We start from the raw sequence: 25,597 nt of genomic DNA, 5'->3' as shown, positions 1-25,597 counted from the left end.
CCAACTCAGGTGAAGCCTGGTTGGGCAGGAAAAGAAAGAGGTATGGGGATGGGGATGGGTCAAGGACACAGCTGGTCTTAGGGCAGCCCCCAGGTGGGACGTGCAGGGGTTGGCAGACTCCACCAGTCCCCTTGGTGGCAGCAGGTGGCAGTGCGTGTTTTGCAAAGTGCTTCTTCTTATTCATTCCTTTCAGCTTCCGATGAGGCCAGGGAGGCAGGCAGGCTCCATCATCCCAGCACCAGCACCGTGGGTGGTATGTGGAAGGCACTAGAGAAATCATTGCTGAATAAATCAATCCCCAGCCGCCAATGGGCAAACCAAAGGCTGGAAGAGGCCTGTCTTTCCAGGTCACCATTTACCTAATGGGAGAGCAGGGCTTATACAGGTGTGAAAGGTCTCAGATTGCCTTCCCTTTGAACCCAAAGGGCCCTCAGAAAGATCTATCATAGTGACACTTCCCTCTCCTGGACATCTGAACTCTATAACTGCTAGGACTTTGTGACTAAGTCTTTACAAAGTGCCTTCTGCACTCCAAGTGCCTTATCAGCCCTGTCCATAACAAGCATTCAACAAATACTGGCAGAAAGAACTAAGAGCCTGAGTGAGTGAATCGATACCCCATTCACAGTCTATTCAGTCTGCCAGGCTCCCAATTTACTCACAGCTTAGCCAAGGGCTCTGCACACAGTAGGTACCAGACAACTATCAAGAGGGAGGGACTTGGCTTGATTTGAAATGGAAAATGAAAAAGTGCATGGATTGATAGCTGAATGGAACCTAAACCAAACACAGGCACATATGACCCTGACCAGAAGGGCCAGCACCGCTAACTGTGTCTGAGAGGTTTCTGGTCAGACCCAGAAGAGCAGAGACAGTTGGCAGATCCCAACAGCTGGAGGGCTAGAGCAGCGGACAAGGTCAGGTGAAGGTCGCATGGTTACCCAGCTGTTCATTCCTATCACAGATCCACATCATCTGTTTCAAAAACTAAAACTCTCCTCTTCACCCCTAGCCCCAGAATAAGGCTAGGACATTTCTCTCTCATGGCACTAAGGATGTCCCAGGCTCTTTCCTCTCTAGTGAGGTGGAAAATCTGAGTGGAAAAATCAGGAGGCAGGTGCTAGAAATATACAAAGGCTATGCACCAAGAAAGGTTGGTATGGGCCTCAGAGGTCGCCCTGTGCCCCATGACAAAGAACAAAGCTGTCAGTGTGGACTTCACTGTTGGGTGATTCCTGTCCCTGAACTTCCAAGAACACGCTGACCTGCCCTCCCCCACCTGTGTGGAGAATAAGACAGAATTACTGCTGGCTGAACATACCACTCACAGCAGTCACAGTACTGTGGGCTGGGTTTTCTAAGGTGCCTTTGCTGCCACACACACACACACACACACACACACACACACACACACCCCCAACAGAAAGGGAAAGTGCTTTCACAGGCCCCAACCACCTGCCAAGCTCTGGGGAACTCCCTTAGAAAACACATACACTCCCTTCTCTATTGTTCAGTTTTGGTATAGTGAGCACATGCTCTTTAGCAATTAAAAATTTTTTTTCTTTAAAGAACAAGCGCACAACACACACATCCACCCGACTTAACACACGTGGCCCAGGCTCATTCCCAGCCCTGAGCAGAGAATGGGTTCTGCCAGGTCTAGGCAGAAGGAAGAAGGGGAAAAGAAATGGCCCCTCACCCACTCTGGCGGGGGGCAGAGTCACCTCACATTCTTGTTCTTGGGAAGTGCCCAGGTGACATGCCCTTGTCCTAGTGGCACTGCATCACCCTCTCCCCTCCCCAGGACCCCGGCTGCCTCACCCTGGAGCTGCCTCATGCAAAGAACCAAGCTCCTGTCTCAGCCTCCCCTACAACCAGGACCCTGAGCCCCTCTGCCACCCCCCATCCCCCTGCAAGAACATGTCAGAAAGGTGCCCTCTCCTGGCGGCTGGAGCTGCTGAACAGACTGGGACGAGGCTCCAGCCAGAGTCCACGGCTGCCCTCTGGTGGCAGCACAGGGAGATGGAGCACCCCAGGCTTCCCTGTCCCCGCCCTGTGCATGGGGGCACCCAATTCCTGAGGGTCCTTTCAAGTCAGTGCTTTCAGTTCTGGCTTAATTAGGAACGCTGCCATCAGCCACAGAGCAAGGGGCAAGAGTCATCTGGGGGAATTAACTGCTGGATCAATAGGATAAAGCCCCTGGAAAAAATTAATGTCCCTCACATACTACATGAGTGTGTGGTCAGCAGCCTCAGACTTAGGCGGGAGGGGAGCCTAGGCTACCTGAAGCTCAGAGTAAGAGGGAAGCTGTCTGGGCTCAAGCAAATGCCACTCACTTTGCAGAATGGACACCACCACAATCTCAGTCATGTCACCTCCTCCATCAGAAGGACACCCAGGGATAAGCACTGTGGCAGCCCTCTGCCCCACCCTATTCAGCGGGGGCTCCTCCCACCCTCCTAGAGCCAGGAAGCAGGCTCCCGACCGCCCTTCCCCTGGAGTGCCACTTTGTGCAGACCACACTCTGCGTGGCCCCTCTGGTGACGTGCTCCTTGGAGTCCACCCCTCGCAGGCAGCATCCCCATCTCCCTGCCCCGTTTCCCTCCCTGGCACAGAGCACTGGCTGAACAACACTGTCAGCTCCATACAGGATGCAAGCTCTATAAAGAGGGGACCTCGACCTGTTCACACTCTTACCCTCAAGTGCTGGTGAGTGCTTGGCACAGTGGGTACCCCGAGGCCATATGGGAAATGAACTTCGGGCTCTTCTCTGGCTTTCTCACCTCAGCCCTGGTCCCCTGCTGAGCTGTGAGCTCACAGAGTACTGAGAAGGGTTTTTCCCACCTTCCTCAATACCACAAGAGCCAAGTAGGGCAAGAGATGAATTTAGTCAGCAGGAAGTGGCTCTGCAATCCTTTAAAAGAGTTTGCCAAGCTTCCCTGAAGAAGATGACCCAATCAGGCATCTGGGTCTCAATGTACCCCTGAACGTCTGCTTCTAGCACCTTGAGCTAAGATAGTGGTTCTCAACCAGGGACTATTTTGCCCCCTCAAACCTCTCCCCACCAAGAACATGTGTCAGTATCTGGAGCTATTTTTAGTCGTTACATTGGGGAGGAAGAGTGCTACTGGCATCCAGTGAGTAGAAGCCAGAGATTTGCTAAAACCTACTATGTATATGGGAGCACCCACGATGAAGAGCTACCTGGCTCAAAATATCAATAGTTCTGAGGCTGAGAAACCCTGGGCTAAGGTTACTGCATTATTTTTTAACTTCCTAATAATAACACAAATGTATAAAAAAAATTAGAACTGGGGATTCACCTAAGAGGATATAACTTGACCAAAGGACAATAATCACAAACACTTACTGGAGTAGCCCCATGGCGGGCAGGCAGTGTGCTGGCGCTGGGGCTACACACTGAACAAGGCCTTGGGCCACAGGATGCACGAGCTCTACCACCTATTGCACATGACTTTGGGCTTTCTCAGTAAAATGGGGATTGTATTAGCATCTGTCTCACGGGATTACACAGAAAGGCATTTAACATCCTGCCTGGCATTCAGTAGCATTAAACAAACATTAGTAACTATTACGACGAAAGGTGCAAAGAAATTATTTACAGCCCAGCAAGGCCCACAGGGCTGTAGCCCTGCTCTAAATACTTCCATCACATCCTAGGGCCACCTCTGGACTGGACATGGCCACAGCAAATAGACAGAGGGGCTGAGTAACTGCCACGTGTCCTAGGGACTGCTACGCATACTCAGAGACCTTAGAATGTTTGGGCTGTTTACTTGTAAAGACATGATGATTCAATTTCCATTCCTCTTCTCTTGGTGAGTTCGGGCAGGGTGGGGCCAGCATTCTGGTTGTGGGGACTGAAATGTGTGCTTCAGAGGGGACGAAGGGAGGGGAGCAGAGCGGCAGGAACAGAAAGAGAATGCAATGGCTCAGGCTTTCCAAGAGGAGCAATGGTCAGTGAATGCCTCTGCCCACTGCTGGCTCCACACACACATACAGACAGATGCGTGTGCGCGCGCACACACACACACACACACAGCCCCATTAGCCTCACACACAGCCTGAGCACACGGACGGGAAGAAACAGGCTCTGAGGTGGGGCAGGACCACCGATGGGAAGAGGAGTCAGCCTTTGAGGAAGGTGATTCTGGGTCCCAGAGGGGCAAAACATACCCTGAGGCAGTGCTCCCAGCCATCTCAGGCCCTGCCTTTCCCTCCACACCTCAGGTCTGCCCAGGTTGCCCTTTCTCCCCCAAAATGTTGGAAATGGCAGGGGTTCCAGGCCACGCAGACCTGCAGCTAGAATCCCTGTGGGGAAGCTTGGGCAAGTGATTCCATCTCTTTAAGCCTCCATCCCCTCACTAGTGAAGCGGGGTGACCCAGCCTTCTTCCCAGAACACTGCACACTAGGCACAGGGTGCAGCCCAGCAGGCAGCAGGTGTGTAATAATGCTGTTCTCTCTCCCTCCTTCCCTCCTGGCTGTCCTTGATGTCTACCTTGACCTCATTACACCTGTAGGAAACATAGCTGTGGAAGAAGGGATCAGGCAGCCCCCAGAGGCAGCAGCAGGGGACCCTCTGTGGGGAGGAGCTAACAGCTGAGTCCTGGCCTGCAGGTGTTTTTGCACCCCTTCTCTGGCTCCAAACCCTCATATCCCAGCACACAGGGCAAACGGATGCCCATCTCAGAGGGAAGGATTCCCAGCTAGTGGGGTCTATCCTTCCCAGGCAGCACCCCATCTCCCTGTCCTCTTTCTCTGCAGCTAGTGGGGTAGAGGAAGAGCTTGGTCAGGGGTGCAGAGTGGCCTCTAACCCTAGGCCTCACCCTGAATTACTCCAGATGGCAAGAGCACCCACCAAATTTTCACACCGGAAGCTAAGACTATCTTTGGGAGGAAATGACACTAGGCAGGGAGCATCTTGAGGGTGGCAGCAGTATCTCAGGAATGGGATTTCTGTGGTAGGCAGTATAGCCCCCAGGTTATGAGTGTGGGCTCCCCACACATAATTCTAGCTCTGCCCAGGACAGGTCACTTTGGTTCTCTGTGGCTCGTTTCCTATCCATGACTGTGGTACCCAACTCAGAGAGCTGTTGGGAGGACTAACACACACATGCAAGCAGAGCACTGAACACGTGCCTGGTGCAAACCTAGCACTGAATAAGTGCTTACATTCTTAGGATGAATATTTGGTAAATGAATGAATGAACAAGACAGAATGTTGAAACCAGAACTGTCCCTTCCCTGCAAAATCTACTCCATGGGGCTCCCAAACAAAACCAGGGACTCCTTAAACTCCGTAGGGTAGGGCTCAGCAAGCTGTTTTCTGCAAAGGGCAAAAAAGCTAACAAATAGGTTTTGCTATAAGGTCTCAATTACAACTACCAGACTCTGTACCAAGACAATATATAAATGAATGGGTGTATCTATGTTCTAATAAAAGTTTATTTGCAAAAACAGGCTTCAGCCCCACCTAGATATACAGAATTGGCTTCCTTGGGTTCACACAGGACTTCAAAAGGTGCTAATGAGCCTCAAAGTAATGGCCCCTGCCCCTCCCAGAACTCCATAGGCAGGAAGCTGAGAGCAGCATCTTTCCAGTAGCAAAGGCCTGCCTCTGGGAACTTACAACTGATGGGGCGAGGGCCTTTTCCCCTACCTCAGGGCAAGGGTGACTGTGGTCTCCAGCTACAGCTGCTTGGGCAATGAAAAACAGGAAGCAGCCCACTGGGCCACTGTCTCTCTGAAACCAAAGTTCAGCAACTGAAAAAGGACCAAAAATGCAGGTGGTAGGGGGAGAAAGACAGCTGTGTTCCCCTGGGCTGACCCCTGCCCTCCCCCACAGCCATAGGAGCTGAAGAGCCCATGCTCTGTGGTCAGCCCCACCCTTGGGTGTCAGCTACCTCAGCTCTCCTGGCCTCCACATCCATATGTCCCAAGCAGGGATATTGCCACCTTGCTAGCCTAGTACTCAAGAAATGAAAAAAAAAAAAAAAAAAAAAAAAAAGGTTGCCAGGTGTAGCACTCTGAGGGGCTGAGGCAGGTGGACTGCCTGAGCTCAGGAGTTCAAGACCAAGCTGAGACAGAGTGAGGCCCTGTCTCTAAAAATAGCTAGGCATTGAGGTGGGCACCTGTAGTCTCAGCTACTTAGGAGGCTGACACAAGACGATCACATGAGCCCAAGAATTTAAGGTTGCTGGGAGCTATGACACCACGGCACCCTACTAAGGATGACAATGTGAGACTCTGTCTCAAAAAAAAGGTGTCAAATTCATGTTTGGGCCAGAGCCTGTCCAGCTGTGGCCTGCACAAAAACATAATAAAAATAAAAATAATGCTGGTTTTGGTTTGCTAAGCAGCTATGATGTCCTAGGTGCCCTGGTAGGTGTTCACCTATGATCTGATCCCCACAGCCGTGCTGCAAGGTGGGCATGGCCCTCACCTCCACTTTACAAGTAAAGGAAGCAGGGGTTCAGAGAGCTCTAGGGACTTGCCCACGGTCACACAGGATTCCCGCAGCGGAGCTGGGGCCACTCCCAGGTGTGCTGGGTCCATAGCTGTGCTTCCCACTGGCCTGCTCTGCCAGGTGTGAGGAGCAAGCAGGGGGGAAGCCTGTTTCGTGGCTGGGGCATCCACCCTATTCCTGCCACCTGGAAGACAGGGCTCGTGCAGTCCCCCCCACCCCTGCCAACAACAAGGGCAAAGTGGACAGAGTCAGAAGAGGGCACAGCCCTTCCCCATGCCCATGCCCAGCTGTCTGCTCCATCACCACAGCTACTTCTTCTCCCAGGAGTGGCCTCACCTTGGCATACTCTGCATTCTGCACTTCCTTCTCTTCCAGGCAGTTGAGGGCTTAAACCCAGGGCTGCTAGGTCGGCTGGACAGGGATGACCACTGGATAGAAGGCTGTCTGTGCTGCTGTTAGACTGCTCCCTCTCAGACCCAGATCCCCCTGAGGCACACCCTACACAAACCCCACACAAGAGCACCACGTCAAACTGAATCTGCAAAACTTCACAGGCCTTTGCCTCCTCCTGGAGTCTCACTACTTTCCTTCACACTCACTCAGCTTCCTGTTCTAAAGGGTCCAAAAAGTCTTTAACCCATGGTTTTCCAAATTTATTTGGCCATGGCCCCTCTCCAGCAGATCCCCACATCCCAGACTGCTCAGCCTCACCCCACCTCTGCAGCCCCTCCCAATTCTTCATCTTCGTGCCTGTCCCAGCCCCCTTGGGGCCCAGCTCCAGCCTGACCTGCTGCAATCCACTGGGTGCCCATGCCCCCTAGCCCTGAGCCCACCTGCAGGAGCTAGCACAGCCACCTTCCCCTTGAACCCCATGGCCGGCAACTTCTGGGGAGACCGAGCAAGAGGATGAAAGAGGGTCACGGCCAACACCCCATGAAAAAAGCAAACAAGCTACAAGCAGCACACACTAGAAGGTACTATTCTGTGGTTGTTAAAAAAAAAAAACAACAAAAAAAACGGGCAGTGCCTGAGGCTTAGTGAATGGGGCGCTGGCCCCATATACCGAGGGTGGCAGGTTTGAACCCAGCCCCAGCTGAGCTGCAACAACAACAACAACAACAACAACAACAACAGAAATAGCCGGGCATTGTGGCAGGCACCTATAGTCCCAGCTACTTGGGAGGCTGAGGCAAGAGAATCATCTAATCCCAAGAGCTGGAGGTTGCTGTGAGCTGTGATGCCACAGCACTCTACCAAGGGCGACAAAGTGAGCCTTGGTCTCTAAAAAAAATAAAAAATCGAAAAAACCTATCTGCATGTCTGTACATAAAAAAACATACCTTAAAATGTTATTTTTAAGAAAAATATTTTAATGTGGGAAAATGTTTACCATGTAGAGAGCAAGTTATGAAACAATGTATTTCGTGATTGCTTTTTAAAAATCTAAATGTAGCCATGCATAGAAAAATAAGGACAAACATCCAAGTGTTAACAGAGATAGCATGTCCCCAGGTGGAAAAAACTGCACATAGTGAACTGTGCGCACGTACATGAACATTTCCATGGCATCCAGCTTTCCAGAAATAATGTTATTTCATTCAACAGAGAAAGAACATCAAATCTCTTTTATGTTGTGAAATCATTTACTATTCATTTTAAAACCTAAAAATAATGGGACTGCTAGTTCAGTATACTTTTCACATTTGTTTTGGGAGAGGGGAAGGTTTGAGTTGTCTCCAGAGAAATTAACACTTACATGTTATCAAAAAATTCTATGTCTCATGTATTAGTCTTTAAGAAAGGGAGAATAAAATATCAATTAGAGCAACTTCAAATGCTAACGGTGATGTTTTACTGTTTACTTAATTAAATTTAAGTTTTCTTCTTTGAAAACAATGTTCAGATATAAAATCTGACTGAAAATATATTTTGGTCAGATGTACGCGCGACAGGAAGGGCTCTCTATTCTATGTCATGTGCTACCACGTGCAGTAATTGCTTCCCACCTTCCTCTCCCTCAAAATGTTAGTAGTGATTAATTTGAAGCGGGGGTCAGCAAATTTTTTTTCTGCAAAGAGCTAGGGAGCAGCTGAAGGTTCCACCACTCACCAGTGGCCAATTTAATCATGTCTACGTAATGAAGCACGTGTGTCCCCCTCCTGCCAGTGATGTCCTGCAGCCCCAGCCCACAGCATCTGCACAGGACTGTGCTGAGGGGCCCAGAGTCTCTGCTGCAGAGACAGGCGGGAAACCCAGCCCTGGACTGGGAGTCTCCAGATGAGCAGAGCCATCACTGGCAAACAGGACTGACCACAGACAGGGCATACCACCCAGAGAACGGCCTCAGAGCCACGCTTGCCTGCAGCACGCACTCTTGATCTCACAGCTGCTCCCTCCCTCACCACCAACACCCAGCGCACAGCAAGAAGCACCCAACACCAGCCACCCCTTCACCTGCCAAGATCAAAGCCCTAACAAAGGCATTCCAGGCACCAAGGAATGGAAAGGAAAACTCAGGTAGGTGAGTTTTCCCAGGGGCCCTCAAGATAACAAGCAGGGACAGTCATAGCCCCCAAATGGTGACAGGCCTTCATTTTCACTATAATTCCCCTCACACACCACAATCTCTTGAAAGCTGGAATGAGCAGGAATCAGCCTTCTCATTTGATTTCTGGGGAACCTGGAGCCCAGAGAAATGAAATGACCTTACCCACACTGCAGGTGACAGTGAACAAAGTCAGACTAGCACCCACTGCCTGCTCACTGTCCTCTGCTCTTTCCACACCACCTTCCAAGGACCCAGGCTCCCAGGATTCTCCCCTGTCAAGACAGCCACACCTGTTTCTCTTCTTTGAGGTTTCCCCCCAAAGCACTGTAGGATTTATTGCTTTGGCAGCTTCCTAAAGCCTGCCCCTTCCAACCCAGAGAGCCTCTGCACACTTCCATCTGACCAGCTGTGATACGAGCCAGCCCCGACTCGATCCTCTCCTGAGAGTGCACACACAGGCCAGGAGAGTGAAGACCATCCTCAAGGCCGTGTCAGAAGCCCCAGTCCAGAGAGAAGTGTCTGCGTCCCACTCTGACCACCAGCAACCTACCCCTTCTTCAGGTTTTTCACATAGGCGCTCTGCAGGGCGGCTTCCAAAAAGTAGGTCAGCTCGTAGTCCACCACATGGGAGCCTTTCAGGTGCCTTGACGTGCTATTATTTCCAGTCTGGGAAGGAAACAGAGAGAGTCGCCATCTCAAAGTTCTGAGGCAGAGGAGCCAGGAGCAAGGGTCAGTCCAGCCAGAGGAGGGGACCCATCACCATTCCAGTCCTAGCTGTCCCCTGGGGACATGTGGCACAATTCTTTAAAATATGCCTAGAGCGTACACCATCCAAATGCTGGATGCCCACCAGCCCCGTGTCTAACATAGATTCAACAATCACAGAGCTTTAAATTCACCAATTCGGTTAGTCCTCAGGGCCTTAGGGCAACCCTATCAGTAGGAATTGTCATGGCCCATTTCACAGATAAGAACACTGAGGCACAGAGAGGCTCTCCTCCTGCCCTGGGGTCACTCAGGTTATGGGTGGTGGAGCCAGGCAGCCAGGCTCTAACTTGCACCCTTACCCTCCATGCCAAGCTCTTGCTCTTCAACCAGACAGCAAGTGCAGCAGAGACCACCTCCCACAGCTGCTCCCTGCAATGTTCATACGTGTGCAAACCTCATCTCCCACCAGGCTTCACTCCCACAGGGCAGAGGCGTGTCTCCCGGATCCACTGCTATCCACACTCTTATCTCTGCCCCAGGTAAGGAAACACAAGGGAACTTACGGAACAGCCACTACAAGCCAAAATCTTATTTAAGCCTTATAACGACCCTAGAAGACTGGTTTTGCCTACTTTATACAGAAGAGAAAACTGAGGTTCATAAGTGCCTAAGGTCACAAAGTCTGGCCAGATCTAGATTCTACTACTTATTGGGCAATCATTCCACAAACATTTGAGTGCCTACCCTATGCCGGGCATTGGACAGTCTTTGTCATGCAAGTATGGAATGTCAGAACATCCCAAGGGCTGAGACTCCTAGTACCAGGAAAAGCTAAGGAATGATAACATTTTGAATTGAGCTGTCACGTAAGCCTTAGCTCTAACAGGATCACCCAGCCCCATCCAGATAGGCTTGCCTTCAGCATGCCACTTTCCTTGACTGAGCTGAGGAAAATAATTATTAAGCCATCCACCTTATCCTTCAGAAACTGAAGTAGATTTAAGAGGGGTTCTTGGTACTCAGAGGCTAGAACGGGGTCTCAGGAGAGACACGCAGCATTTTTGAGAACGTGTAGGGTTCTATGGCCTGCCCTCCCTAGTTCAGGATAACCAGGTATTCAGGCCCATTTGTCTGCCTACAGCCACCAGGCATTGATTCCAGCCCTGGACACTGTCATAGTTCAACACCTTAATCTCTTGAAAAGACCAAAGCCTAGGCTTCCAGCTAAGAGGGATACTTTACCTTCCTCATGAAAGTTCCCCCCAAAACACATGCAATGTTGATAAGAAGAGGTCCTAAAACACTGCTGTCTGGCAGTGACTGTGACCTTGGTAGAGATCAATTCGGGCATGCCAAGTCTCCAAGCTCCAGTCCCTCAACCCCTTCTCTTCTCCTCCTGGAGTTCAATCAAGCAGAGGGACCCTAAGGCAGTGGCTCTCATGGGGGTGCTTTTGCCCTCAGGGGACAGTTGGCAGTATGTAGAGACACTTTTCATTGTCACGAATTGGGTGCCAGGGTGCTGCTGGCATCTAGTAGGGAGAGGCTAGGGTGCTAAACATCCTATATCACCCAGGGCAGCCACCCGCAGGAAAGAATTATCTGCCTCAAATGCTAATGGTCCTGTGTGGTTGAGAATCCCAGCTCTGGGGAATTGGCTTCACCTGAGGCAGACTCTTCCAGCAAGGCCCAGGACCAAACAGGCGCTACGTGACATTCAAGCATTTGCCAAAGTAGTTGAGGCACAAGTGTCTCCTAGGCTCTGTGTCTCTCATGACCACCTCCTCCTTCAGGGCGCCAAGCTGAACTACTCTGCTATGGAACCCGCATTAACATGTACTTAACATTTGTTAAACAGAATGCCTAAGTACTACCCCAGTACTTCCCTCACAAGTACTCAGAGCCACATTCCCCAGGATCAAATCCTGACAATGCCACTTATTAACTGTATGAACACCAGGAAGCTATTTACCTCCTCTCCCAACTTGAGTATTCTTATTTGTAAATGAGAATAACAGCACCTATTTCATCCTGTCTATGTAAGGGTTAAATTATAGAATGAATACAAAGCACTTAGAGTAGTACCTGACACCAAAACAGGCACTCAACAGATGCCAGCAGATGTCCATGGAATACAGGTGTCTGCCCCACCTCACGGTAAACCAGAAGCCCCTCAGAAGGGGGAGGAAGGCAGGCAGGAACACAGGCCCACCACGGAGTGCTGAGGGAGGAGGGGGCCTGAGAACTGCCAGAGCCCTGCTGGCCAGCTCTTTGCTGCCTTCCAAAGGTCTGGAAAATGACCTCCCCAGGGAACCCAGCAAGGAGCTGCTTGTAGGGCACCAGAGCAGGAAGGACGTCTAACTGCAGGTACCAGACCAACTCTGCCCCTTCCAAGGGGAGAGTGGGGAGCAAATAACTGACTCTCCCTTAACCTCATCTCCTTTTTTTCTTTTCTTTTTTTTTTTTTTTTTTTTTGTAGAGGCAGAGTCTCACTTTACAGCCCTCGGTAGAGTGCCGTGGCATCACACAGGTCACAGCAACCTCCAACTCTTGGGCTTACGCGATTCTCTTGCCTCAGCCTCCTGAGTAGCTGGGACTACAGGTGCCCGCCACAATGCCCGGCTATTTTTTGGTTGCAGTTTGGCCGGGGCTGGGTTTGAACCCGCCACCCTCGGTATATGGGGCCAGCGCCCTACTCACTGAGCCACAGGCGCCGCCCTTAACCTCATCTCTTAAACAGGGATAAACACATGCCCACTTCAGAGGGTTGTCGTGAGGAGTGAGCATGTTAACAGTTACAAATAGGGCTGTCACATTTGCTCATACAAGCTGAGTTCACCAAGGCCTTTCTAGAGCCTCACAGATGGCATAGACTCATTTATTTATTAAAACTATTTTCTGGCAGTAAAGAGTCTCACCCTAACAGAAACAGTATACTATAATGGGTTTCCTAACAGATGAAGCAGAGCGTCTTCAGGGCTGGAGGGGGCACCTTTTTCTAACTCGCATGACGGTGATCTGGGACTCAGCAGGGGCTGTAGATACAGGTGCTCTACAGAGTGGCTGCTACCACAGTCTGTCACTCCCAGCTCACCTTCTCCAACTCCTGCAGGAACACCTGAGCGATCCAGGCAGCCCTCTCAAAACAGGCGATCACTTCCTCCTCCCTCTCAGTCAGGCGGAAGCGGGAGGCGATGGAGCTGGGGAGGCGTTCCAGGGAGAGGCCTGCAGGAGGAAGAGCATCTCAGACCTGCCCTGCTCAGGCCCCCAACTCCATGCCCTTCCCACGGGCCTGGGGTGGGCTTGTCCGTCTGAGGGGACATATGCTCTGGAGCAGCCAGTAGGGGGTGAGGTCTGCAGAGGGGAGGGAGGAAGCTAAAGCCACGGTGGTATTAGCAGCGGCTGGGAGCAAGCAACGGCTGACAGAGGGACCCAGGCAATCGCACTGCAACACCCCCAGCCCAACTCCCTCCGAAAGCAGGAAGGACGTCTAACTTCCCGAACCCTCCTATCAGATGTTAGAAGAAAAACCTCCACCCTCCAGATGCTGACTACTTCCTAGGCTGCAGGGTGGTCATGCCTGGCCAGCCCTTTTCTCCCCCTAGTGGAAGATCTATGTGGGCAAATGTGAGCCTCTTTGGATGGCCACAATGTCTAGCACAGCAGGTGCTCAAGTTACATGGCACTGTATAAGTAACCTTCCCAGGGAAGCAAACAGTTTTTACCTTGCCTAAGTTGCCTGTGCTCAGGTCTCCTCTGCCTGCAACGGACACCTGTTGTTTCTACCTTCCCCAATACTCACTTCCCATCTTTCAGTATCGGCACCTCACTTTTCCTCTGACCAACCCTCCCACAGTCACAGCCGATCACAAAGGCCACAGTGACAGGCCCAGGGTGAGTACACAGCCCAATATTAGCCAATAAGAACCAGTTTCAGGCTTGGCACCTGTAGCTCAAGTGGCTAGGGCACCAGCCACATACACCAGAGCTGGCGGGTTCCAATCCAGCCTGGGCCCGCCAAACGACAATGACAACTACAACCAAAAAATAGCTGGGCGTTGTGGCAGGTGCCTGCAGTCCCAGCCACTTAGGAGGCTGAGGCAAGAAAATCACTTAAGCCCAAGAATTCGAGGTTGCTGTGAGCTGAGGCAAGAAAATCACTTAAGCCCAAGAATTCGAGGTTGCTGTGAGCTGTGACACCACAGCACTCTACCCAGGGCAACAGCTTGAGGCTCTGTCTCAAAAAAAAAAAAAAAAAGAACCAGTTTCAGAATCGATACTCTTTCCACCAGAGTTGATAAGCTGGTCCCATGGGTCTGCCTGGAAATGTCAGGAAAGACTGCCTTAAAATGAAGTCTACACAATGTGACTATAGACAATGCTATTAAACTATACACTTAAAAGTGTTTAAGATGGTAAATTTTATGTTATGTGGTGTTTTTACCCACAGTCAAAAATTTCTAAAAATTAATAAATTGAAAGCATAGCTCCAAGGCAATAAAAAAAAATCTGTAAGAAATGTGACTATAGACAATGCTGTTAAACTATACACTTAAAAATGGCTAAGATGGTAAAGAAGGGAAAGCATTGTCTATTCATTCATAGAAATGAATGCTATAAAGAAGAATAACTGTATTTGTGGTAGTGTTCTTTAAAGGCAGGAAAAACACTGAATAACTCTTAGTCATAGAAAAAAATGAAGTTCACACACACGGTAAAGATGAGACCTGGTGATAAAGATTCCTAAAACCATTGTTTGAGCACCTAGATTCAGCCTTGCCTGAAGCTCTACTCCCTGAAATTTTCCAGAGTATGAGCCAATGAATACCCCCATACATCCAGGATTCACCTCTTGAGAGGATGACCACATCAGCCTCCTAACTGGCCTGCCAGCCTCCAGCCTCATTCCCCTCTAATCCTCAGGGGTGTCTATACCAGGCTGTCAAGGCCCACCTGTTACCCTTCCAGCCTCAACTCCCACCCCACCTGCCACATCCACACCAACCTCCAGCTCCCCACTACTGGGCTGGGGGCTGCCTTCCTGACTTGCTCAAGTTGCTCCTCTTCCCTGGACTGTACCCTCCCCACCAAATCTACCCAAACTCACTGCTCACCTTCTCACCCAATGATGCTGCGTCCTCTGCAAAGCCCTTCCTGACATTCTCTGGTACAACTAACCACAAACTCCTTTGAGCTGCAGTCTACACGTACTCCTGTCTCATTTCTTATAATTATTTCTTCACCCATTTCCCCAACCAGACCATAGGCTCCCTCCAGTCATCAACCTAGTTGCGTTCACCTTTTTACCACCTGGCACACAGTAGGTACTGACAAGCACTAGCTGGCTGGAAAAAGAATGACAAGCCTGATCACGTCTGACAAAGTATGAAGTGCTCTGCAAATATAAAGGAAGGAATTATTACTATTTTTCTTAGCTAAATTCCAATGCATACTGATTCAGTAACCTTGCCCTCCGCCAGGCTGGCCTGTGACTAAGTCCTGGGGTGTGGCTAAGGGTAAGGGTGCCTCAGCCTAGGGGAAGGCAGGCACAGAGCGTGGAGGCTCTTGCTCAATACCAAGTCTCAGTTACCTGGGTCACTAAGTGTCAACATGCCTCTTGCCAAATGACTCACAACCAAGAGGGGAAAACTCCTCAATCCAGAGAACTAAAGGCAGTGGAGGAAAGAGAAAGAATCGAGGAGACAGGTCTCACTGCTCACACAGAGCTGGGGCCTGCCCTCCTCCTCAGATGTGCAGGAAGGTGGACAAACTGCTCAGGCCTGGCCCACGAGACCAGCTGCCGATGGCAGGATGCCACCAACTCCGGAAGACACAGAGGACCTGTTTTAACACGATTGCCCTGTGGTCCCCAGAGAGATGTGCTGTGGCTGGGTTCCCTCCTGCCCCACCTCTGGGTCCAGCACCGGGAGGAGCAAGGCCAGCTACTGGGAGGTCCAAGCTGCCAGTCCCAAGCCCCTGCTGGGCTGGCCCTGGCCACTGCAAAGCACTGAATTCAGGAATGATGGTCTGTGTGGCCTCCACCTTCCCTGGGCTTCATTTGAAGCAGGCCCTCCCCACTCTGCTTCTCTGAGAATTCCAAATCTCTTCCTCCTTGAAAGCTCAAAGCAAGCCACCTACTCTATGAAGCCCTCCCAGGGGGAGTCAAGTCTCCCTACGCCTGAACCAGCAGGACATTTGGGCTATATCTCCTATGTGTGTGCTTTTTCCTGCATTGTCAACATCCTCACTGCCCAATTCTGACTGACCTCAGCACCCCACGAGAGCGCAGGGCCTGTGTTTAGGACGTATGAGGATGCGGGCACAGACAGGCAGGCTATCCACAAGCTAAGTGTAGAGCCTGGAGGGTTTCTCCCTCTCTGTTTAAAAAAGAAAATGGTTCATAAACAAATTGTAGTTATATTTATACAGTGGAATACTTCTCAGAAATTAGTTTTTAAAAAAGAACTTTTATATACAATATGGGCATATTTCTCAAAAATTACATTGTGTCACATAAATGTTATTTATATGACATTCAAAAGAAAAGCAGATTAATCTACATTGACAGGAGACAACAAATGTCACCTGGGGTGGAGGTGGTGATCAATTGGAAGAGGATCCAAGGAAACTGTCTATGGTGATGGAAATGTTCTGTATCTGTATTACGGTGCTGGCTACGCGGGCATTTATGCTAATCTAACTCATCGCATTATGCAGTTAAGATTTGTGCATCCACTGCATGAAAGTTTATCTAAGAGTAATGGAGATCATTCCTTTTTGAAGGAAGAGGTTTTATGATTCAGAGAAATGAAAGATCAGGTAGAGGTGGTCCTCTATAAAATAATTACCAGTATACACAAAACCAAAAAAGTTCTTGGAGCTGGTAATGGCTTTTCTTGAGCAAAGTCATAGTCCAGTCACCTGGTTCTGCCCCTAAAAAGGGGCATATTTACCTTCTATTTGTTTTCTGGTTGATATGAAGGTCCATTTCCTGTCCACAAACATATAATTAGAAACCTACCATGGGCTCTGACCTTTGGGTTCTTCACCCTCTGCCCTGTGAGCACTTCTGTGCCAGCAGCCAAACCAAAACACCAGATCCAGGACAGAGATAGGGCTGCTCCCAAGTCCAGCCTTCAAGGGACCCAAGGACCATAAAAAATCCCTGTGGTTGGTCAGGAAGCCAGGCCTACCAGGAAGTGCTGGGCACTGCCTCCTGATTCCCACTAGAAGAGAGACCTTTCTGTGCCAACATCTGGCTCTGGGAAAGGCCCCTTTCAAGAGGAAGGCTTGTTTTTTCATTAATTCCGAACTCTGGATTGGAAGCCAAGATGATCCTAACACCAGGCTCCTTTAGTCTGAGATGATTCAGCACATCCCAGGTAGCCGCCCTTCCAAGAATCCCCACCCTTGGAGCCTTGGACCCTGGCTGCAGAGGCGGAGAACAGAAAGCTTCCTCTGCAACTGAACGATTCTTTCCACATGGGTGGACCCCCCCATATGCAAAGGGCACAGGGCACCCGCAGTACCCATTGAGAGATAAGCCCACAGCTGCATACTCTGTGGGGGGGAGAGGGAAAAATGCAATTCATTCAGCCCTCAGGGAGGGAGCCTCAAGGCCAGGAAGGGAGGAGCCCTCACAGATTCCTCAAAGTAGTCAACTGTGGGAATGTAAAATGGTGCAGCCTCTGTGGAAAACAACATGGCATCTTCTCAAAAAACGTTAAAAAACAGAATTACCATATGACCCAGCAATTCCACTGCTGGGTATATAACCCAAAACAAATGAAAGCAGGGTCTCAAAGACACACCTGTATACCCCTATTCACAGCAACATGATCACAACAGCCCAAAGGTGGAAACAATCCAATTGTCCATCCCCAATGGCCAAACAAAATGTGGTATATACATGAGCACAGCGCAGTACTACTCAGCCCTAAAAAGGAAGAAATTATGACACACTCTGCCTTGTGGATGAACCCCGAGGACACTGTGCTAAGGTAAATAAGCCAGACACCAAAAGGCAAACACTGCCTGATTTTCCTTCTAGGAAGTGCTTAGAGTCGTCAAATTTACAGAAAGGAGTGCTGCTGTCTAAGTGGGATAGAGTTTCGGTTCCAAAAGATAAAAACCGTTCTGAAGACTGGTTGCACAATTATGTGAATGTTAAAGAGTTCTCAAGACATTGGTTGCACAATTATGTCCTAAGAGTACTAAAATGTACGCTTAAAAATTAAGATGGTAAATTTTATGGTATGTTTGTATATTTTAGTTCAATTTTTTAAATGAAAAAAAAAAAGCAGGCAGTTTGGTTCCTATATCGAGTCTCAAAAAAATGCATATTTAACCCAGCAAGTCTACTTTCTAGGAATTTATCTTTTAAAAATATTGATATATGTAAAAGTTTAGCTTCAAGGATATCCACTATCCCACAGTGGCATTGTTTATAATGGCAGAAAACCAGAGATCTAGCATATAGAAACTATGACAGGGGACAAGTTCAAAACATTATGATAGATTCCCGACAATGAAATTCTGTGATGTAGATATATAAAGGACAACGATTTCTAAAATATCAACTTTTTAAAAAAAGCAGATTATAAAACATGACTGTATGAACTTATTTTTTAAAAAATCTATAGGGAAAAAAGACTGAAAGGAGATATATCAAAATGTTTATGAAGTTGTAAGTTTCTCCCCAAACACAAAATGGGATTACTAACAATACCTAGCTTGTGGTGTGGCCATGACATTAAATCAGATGAAATACACAGAGTGGAATGTATGCTCTTAGAAATCATTTCCAAGTGATGCTCACAAAGACCTCTTAGGTAGAGACTTAACCCTCCTCCAGGGTTACGAGTGAGAAATCTACATCAGGAAAAACAGATTAATTCCAGATCTCAGGCTTTGATACCCTCTGTTCTCTTGGCCCAGACTCCCCAGTGACTTCTCCCCCACTGGAGACCCAAATCTCAAGCTTGGGCAGCCCCCAGTGCTCTTCACTCATCTTTCACCTGTGTCCTTGGTGACTAAGTGATAGCCATGTACCCTGTCAAGGGACGGGCTCCTCAAAGGGATCCCCACAGCCCTGTGCTCACTACATATCCGACTGATGGAGGGAAGGGCTGCCAGGGGAAGATGCGAGGAGGCCATCGCTTCTGCCTGTGCAGCGCCAGGCCCCACCCTCGTGACTCTCCTCACCATCTCGCCCCCACCATCTCAGACCACAGAAGACGCATCATGTCCCACTTCGTATCTCTCAGCCCAGGAAGGCACGAAAGGAAGGCGAGGTGACCACACAATCAACCAGCCAGCCTCCTTCCAAGTTCCCACAACAGCCATCTGCTCCCCCCTCTCCACCTGGAAGCCGGGTCTCACCTGGGGCTGGGACAGAGCACCCCAAGAATAAGGTCCCCTCTCCATAAGGCACACGGCCTACACCCCTTTGAGGAGGACAAAATCAACACTGAATTCCTGCCATACCAGGGCTAAAAACACAAAAACCAAATATGCCACCACATCCTGCCCTGGGAGCAGCCTGGTGTTTTTTCTTTTTCTTAAAGGTTTTAATAAGACACAAAATCCCAGGTGAAAGAATAGCTTGGGGTTGCACTGACCAAACGAGTAGCGAGGGAAAACCCCTCCAGGGTACGAAGAAGAGAATCTGTGGATCATAGTCCTCACAGCACTTTCATGTATCTTCCTCTGACTTTGCAGAGCTGCTGGGTCTGGCATCGCCCTGCAGGACTTCATGTGAACTGGGCTGTGGTGCCAGGCCCTCCCTGGCACTGGGTGCAGGGAAGAAGAGAAAGAGGTCAGCTAGGCACCGATGTGAACAGAGGGGAAAACTTTTACACTACTGGTGGGACTGCAAACTAATATAGCCTCTTTAGAAAAAAGTATGGAGTATCCTCAAAGAACTCAAAATAGACTTATTCCATTTGATCCCACAATCCCATTACTAGGCATCTACCCAGAAGAAATAAATCATTTTATCATAAGGGCATATGCACTAGATTGTTTATCGCAGCCCAATTTTTTTTTTTTTTTTTGAGACAGAGTCTCATTATATTGCCCTCGGTGGAGTGCCATGGTGTCACAGCTCACAGCAACCTCAAACTCTTAGGCTTAAGCAATTCTCTTGCCTCAGCCTCCCAAGTAGCTGGGACTACAGGTGCCTGCCACAACACCCAGCTATTTTTTTTTTTTTTTGTAATTGTCATTGTTTTTGGCAGGCCCGGGCCGGGTTCGATCCTGCCAGCCCCGGTGTATGTGGCCAGTTCCCTAACCACTGAGCACAGGCACTGAGCCTGCAGTTCAATTTATAATCACCAGGATGTGGAAATAACCCAAGCGCCCATAAACCTAGGAATGGATTAGCAAATTGTGGTATACGTATACCATGGAATACTATTTAGCCATAAAAAGATGGAGACTTTACAACTTTTGTATTAACCTGGACAGAGCTGGAGAACATTTGTTTTAGTAAACTATCACAAGAATGGAAAGCAAGTATCCAACATACTCAATACTAATATGAAGTCAGCTGACGAACTAATACATGCCCACACGAGAGAAAAACTCAATTTAATTCAAGTTGAGGGGGGAAGGAGATTGGTGTGCTCCCTCCTAATGGGCACAATATAAGGGTATGTGACACACTTCCTGGGAGCAGAATACAACTACAACAGGGACCTTACCTAACAAATGCAAACCTAAACATTTGTACCTTCATATTCACCTGAAATTAAAAAAAAAAAAGTGGCCAAGGGACAGGCATGGTGGCTTATGCCTATAATCCTAGCACTCTGGGAAGCCGAGTTGGGTGGATTGCCTGAGCTCATGAGTTTGAGACCCGCCTCAGCCAGACTTCATTTCTAAAAACAGTCAAGCATTGTGGTGGGTGCCTGTAGTCCCAGCTACTTGGGAGGCTGAGGCAAGAGCATCTCTTAAGCCCAAGAGTTTGAGGTTGCTATGAGCTGTGACACCATGGCATTCTACCCAGAGTGACAAAGTGAGACTCTATCTCAAAAAAAAAAAAAAAAAAGTGGCCAGATAGGCTGAGACATGGGGCAGGACTGGTTCTTGAGGCGCCCATAGTCCATCCATGAAGCCACAATAAGCCTCAAATTAGGGAGCAATAAATAAGGTCTGCAGGCCTGAAGGCTGGAGAAGTGGGGTCGTGCTCCATGTCATTAGCACACTAAGTCAGCACCAGAGAAACAGAAGGAACGAAGACCGAGGAGGGAGAAGGAAGCTATGTGCCCAGACAGCCCTCTGAGATGGGAACAGCACTAGGACTTCCAGGGCTGAACCAGCCAAGGCTTGAGATATTGACAGTGCAGGCGCTGAAGCATCCTGGATGCCAACCAAAGCCAGGGGCTTAAACCAACAGAAAAAGGGGATAACAGGTCACCCTGAATCCACAAAGCCTTCATTCTTGGTCTAGGGCCCAGATCACTCAGCAATGGACCCCTAGAGAAAACTGACCTAGGTAGTGTGTTGACCAACGGGTAAGCCCAATATGAGGGGGTCCAGCACAGGTTGGACAGGTTGTGCAGCACCCCATGGTGTGGCAACCAGGGGCCAAAGTTCTAAACACCAGCAGAAAGGGACATCCTGAGCCTTATTACCAGGCTCTCTACTCAGTGCCCTCTCAGGGGGCTCATCTGGCCCTCACCCTCATTCCCCAGTCCCTCCCATATTCACCCCCTCTAAGCTCCAAGGAGGTGATTACACCCCACCTCCAAACAAGCCATTTCCCCTGTGCTGCAGCCTCCTTTACCAGGAAGGTACCTTTTCCACTCAGCAGCAGATGATTTATACTTAAGTTTGGGCTCACCGCCCAGCTCACCTATGAATCTCCCACAACTGGCTGACCTCACTCACCTCCGTCTCTGCAATAGAATGGTTCAACCAAACACAGATGCCTTGGGCATCAGGGACCAGCTGGAAACCCAGAGTCAGAGACAAGTTCAAATCCTAACCCTGCCACCACAATGTCATCTGAGATGAATCACTTATTTTTGCCTGTGCTCTGAGGTTCTGTCTCCATCCCTTTCACCCTCTTGAGTAACAGCACTCTGATTTTCCTTTGAGAAACCATTTCCTCAACTTAGTCCGTAAGAGTCAGGTGGAGGAAATCCCACTCCTGGAACCAATGCAATATCCAAGGTACTGGTCACCACACTGGCTCCAGAATGGGCGTGAGAGCCTTCCCCTGGCCCTCTGCTTCTGAGGGTGTGTGTGAGTGCTGTGCTGCAAGGGCCAGGTAACCTGGAGCTGCTGAGAAAGACCTCTTTGAACCTCTGGATCCAGCTATGCCTGACACCATTCTACCCAAACAACTAGTTACATAAGCCCCCAAATATCCAGACCCTCCCCTCTTTTGTTAATTTTCTAGCTAATTAGAGTTGCATTTTGTCATTACGATAACTCTGTTTATATACAAAATGATCCCCAGAAACCTGGTGTCAGAAGGAACAATCCCTGAAATACAGGATTGGCTGGGCTGAGGTCAGGTAGGGGCAGTAAGTAAGGCAGTAAGGAGGAAGCTAAGAGATTATACCCACATGATAATTCCAGATACACAGCAGCAGCACAGCCGGCTGAAATACACCCTTATCACCTTGAGATGAGACCCTGGGCCACAGAGGCTGGAGCTTTAGGGAATGTGGATCGAACATCTCAGGAATTAGCTATGTTGGATACTTTTGGGGGCCACAAAAAGACCTACAAAAAGTAAACCTTACAAGTAAACCATCCAGCAGCCTCTCTGAAGGCCCTTTTTTGCATGTGCACATAATCCAAGAAAGCCAAGAGTCAAGTCAGATCATTGGAGTTGGAAATTCTCTGCCCCAGCTGCAGCCAGTGCCAGAGGGGGCAGGGAGACAGGAATCTATTAGGAGATAAGGCTGAGGCCTGGGAAAGGCTTGCTGGTGCCAAGACCTCACCAAGCCCCCTGCTGTGGTTCCCACCCCCCTGCTAGAGGGCTAGGGAACATGTAAGCTCACTGCTTACACATTAAACTGAGGGCTGGGGGGAGGGGAGGAGAGTGGACTGAGAGCAGCACTGAGGCCTGGATCTAGATCCAAGGACTTGGAGTTAACACAATCTCTGGCTCTGGGTTCTCACCCATACAGATGATTCAATGCCAATCGCCCAAAACGTTATTACTATGGAGTTTTAGGGAGCTGTAGAGCCAGACAGATGCCAGACAACACCTTGGACCACTCAACCAAATAAGGTAATCAAGTGTTACACTCCCATCGAGAGTTGGGGTGCCCAGGGTGGCAATCCAGAGGGGACTCTGCACAAATGCCCTCTCTCAGGTGGCCAAAAGGTGAGAGTCAAGGCAAAGCTTCCTATGGGACAGAATTGAGGGCAACCACATAGCCAAGACTCTACAGCCAGGAGGAGTTGCTAGCTTGCCCTGGCAGGCCAGCGTAGTGAGCCAGACCCTCCATCTCTGGCTGTTTCTCCCACAGCCACATGACACTGGAAACAGACTGTTAACTGCCACTCCCTTAAGTGAAGGAACCCTAACTACTCATCCTGGCACCCCTAGTCGGCACTTGCTGAGTCACCTGCTAGCAAATTTTACTTTCTCCTGTAGGAGGTACACCACGAACCTTGGGGGATACAACTAGAAGAGGCCAGATTGCTGGTGAGAGGGACATGCTGACCTCCAACTAGAAAGAATGATGTGCAGATGTCAGGCTGTGGTCCAAGAGAGCTTGGAAGGAGAGAATGCTGCAGGTTGAATAGCCAAGGGAAGCTTGTGGTACCTGAACTGTCCCAAGGGAATGTGAGGACTCATCTACATGTAAAGGAAAAAGGTGTGACAGGCAAGACAATGACCCAATAGAATGGGAAGGAAAGAACTTCATGGATCATGCCAGGCACCAGGAGCGGACCTTGTTTGGCTGACATGCAGTGCCCCAGAGAGGGAGAAGAGGAGGACAGGACTGGTTCAGGGGCAAAAGAAATGACTGCCAGCCTCAGTGACCTGAAATTCAGAGGAAGACAGGGCTGAAAGCCATGAGCACATGGACTGAATGTGCAGGGCTCTGCCAAAGGCTTCACGAGAGTGGACCCAGCAGATGGGCCTTCCCAGAAGGGCCTCAAATCTGGAGAAGTCTGGAGTGTTTTTAATATACAGTAAATGGAAGATGTGCCTCCCTTAAATAAACCAGGGTGGTAGAAGGAATGCCCTATCCAGAATATATAAGTTCTGACAATTAAGTTCATGAACTTGCTACCAGGCATTTATACTGGCAGCACTATACAGACAACTCAGTAAGATTTCATAACCTTGGTATATCAGTGTCTCACAGCTGTGTTTGTGTTGACGTGTGGCGGTGTCTTGCTAAATGGTGTTCATTAATTTTGTTGCGTGTTTTTGTGTACTGTCACAAGAATGTCAGAGCTTGAATTAGAACAATGAACAAACATTATTTTTCTTGTTAAATGTGGCAAGAGTGGAAGTGACATAGGGTTATGTTAGTCCAAGTTTATGAGGATAACGCTATAAAGAAAATGGCAGTGTACAATTGGATTAAATGTTTTTCTAAGGGAGAAAAAGTGTTACTAATGAAGAGAGGTCATGGTGGCCAGTAATTAGAAGAACTGATGAAAACATTGCAAACATTTGTCAAATAGTGCATCAAAATTGTCAGCTGACTGTCAGAAGCCCAGCAGATTAAGTAAACAATGATAGAAAAACAGGAGAATTTTAACTGAAAATCCTGACATGAGAAAAGCGTGTGCAAAAATGGTCGGTCCCAAAGGAGCTTGCTGATGAACAAAAGTGAATGAAGAGCTGAAGTTTGCCAAGACCTTTTGGAGGGGCAAGACAATGTTTTGGGCCATGTAATCACCAATGATGAAACCTGGGTGTACCAGTATGACTCTAAAAGAAAGCATCAAAGAGCACAGTGGAAGTCAGCCAATTCTCCATGACCAAAAATTTTTCTCCAGTTCAAATCAAGAGTCAAAACAATGTTGCTAACCTTTTTTGATGTCGGAGGGATTATTCATCAGGAATTTGTACAAACTGGACAAATGGCTAAGTTTACTATTTAGAAGTGCTGAAAAGTCTGCATGAAAAAGTTATATGACAATGACCTAACTTTTCACCAACAACTCATGGCCCTTACATCAAAACACACTAGCCCACATGGTGCTGTCTGCGAGGAAGTTTTTAGCCAGTAAACAAATAACGTATTGGAACACCCTCTCTGTTCCCCTGATCTGGCCTCCAATGACTTTTTCTTTACTTGAAAATATAGGAAATACTGAAAGAAGACATTTTGATGACATTCAGGACATCAAGGGTAATATGGTGATAGCTGTGATGGCCATTCCAGAAAAAAAGTTCTAAAATTGCTTAAGGGTAGACTAGGCACTGGCATCAGTGCGTAGTTTCTCAAGGGGGATAATTCGAAGGTGACAGTAGTCATATTCAGCAATGAGGTATATAGCACATTTTCTAGGATGAGTTCATGAACTTAATTGTCAGACTTCATATATCTGTCATCTGCACTTGAAATAGGCTGGGAACATGCTTGGTTGGGGGCAGTCACACAGGGGCCACAGAAGGCCCTGGGGAATGGAGTCAGAAAGGAGCAGGCTTCTACTCTGGACCAAGATGACTGATGCTAGGTTGAAATATAAAAGCTGATTTTCTTTTTTTTTTTTAAACTTTACTTTTTTTTTGGCCAGGGCTGGGTTTGAACCTGCCACCTCCGGCATATGGGGCCGGTGCCCTACCCCTTTGAGCCACAGGCACCACCCAAAAGCTGATTTTCTAAAGAACTCGCCCCCAAGTCACCAGCCCTGGAAAAGCAGATGC

The 25,597-nt window shown here is 48.9% G+C and overlaps 1 protein-coding gene across 2 annotated transcripts in view; it reads right to left on the bottom strand.

Annotated features, from left to right (window-relative positions):
- Positions 1–25,597, bottom strand: part of TTC7A (tetratricopeptide repeat domain 7A) — a 120,806-nt gene that overhangs the window by 76,320 nt on the left and 18,889 nt on the right. For both annotated transcript variants that reach the window (XM_053590212.1, XM_053590213.1), the window contains 2 exons: positions 12,836–12,966; positions 9,587–9,702 (listed from right to left, as the gene is read on the bottom strand). In XM_053590212.1, coding sequence (XP_053446187.1) covers positions 9,587–9,702; positions 12,836–12,966 — 247 coding nt within the window. The remainder of the gene's footprint in view (positions 1–9,586; positions 9,703–12,835; positions 12,967–25,597) is intronic.

Source organism: Nycticebus coucang, chromosome 4 (assembly GCF_027406575.1).
Source record: "Nycticebus coucang isolate mNycCou1 chromosome 4, mNycCou1.pri, whole genome shotgun sequence".
NCBI classification, from domain to species: domain Eukaryota; kingdom Metazoa; phylum Chordata; class Mammalia; order Primates; family Lorisidae; genus Nycticebus; species Nycticebus coucang.
The sequence above is the reverse complement of the archived record's forward strand: the minus strand, read 5'-3'. Positions and strand labels throughout refer to the sequence as shown.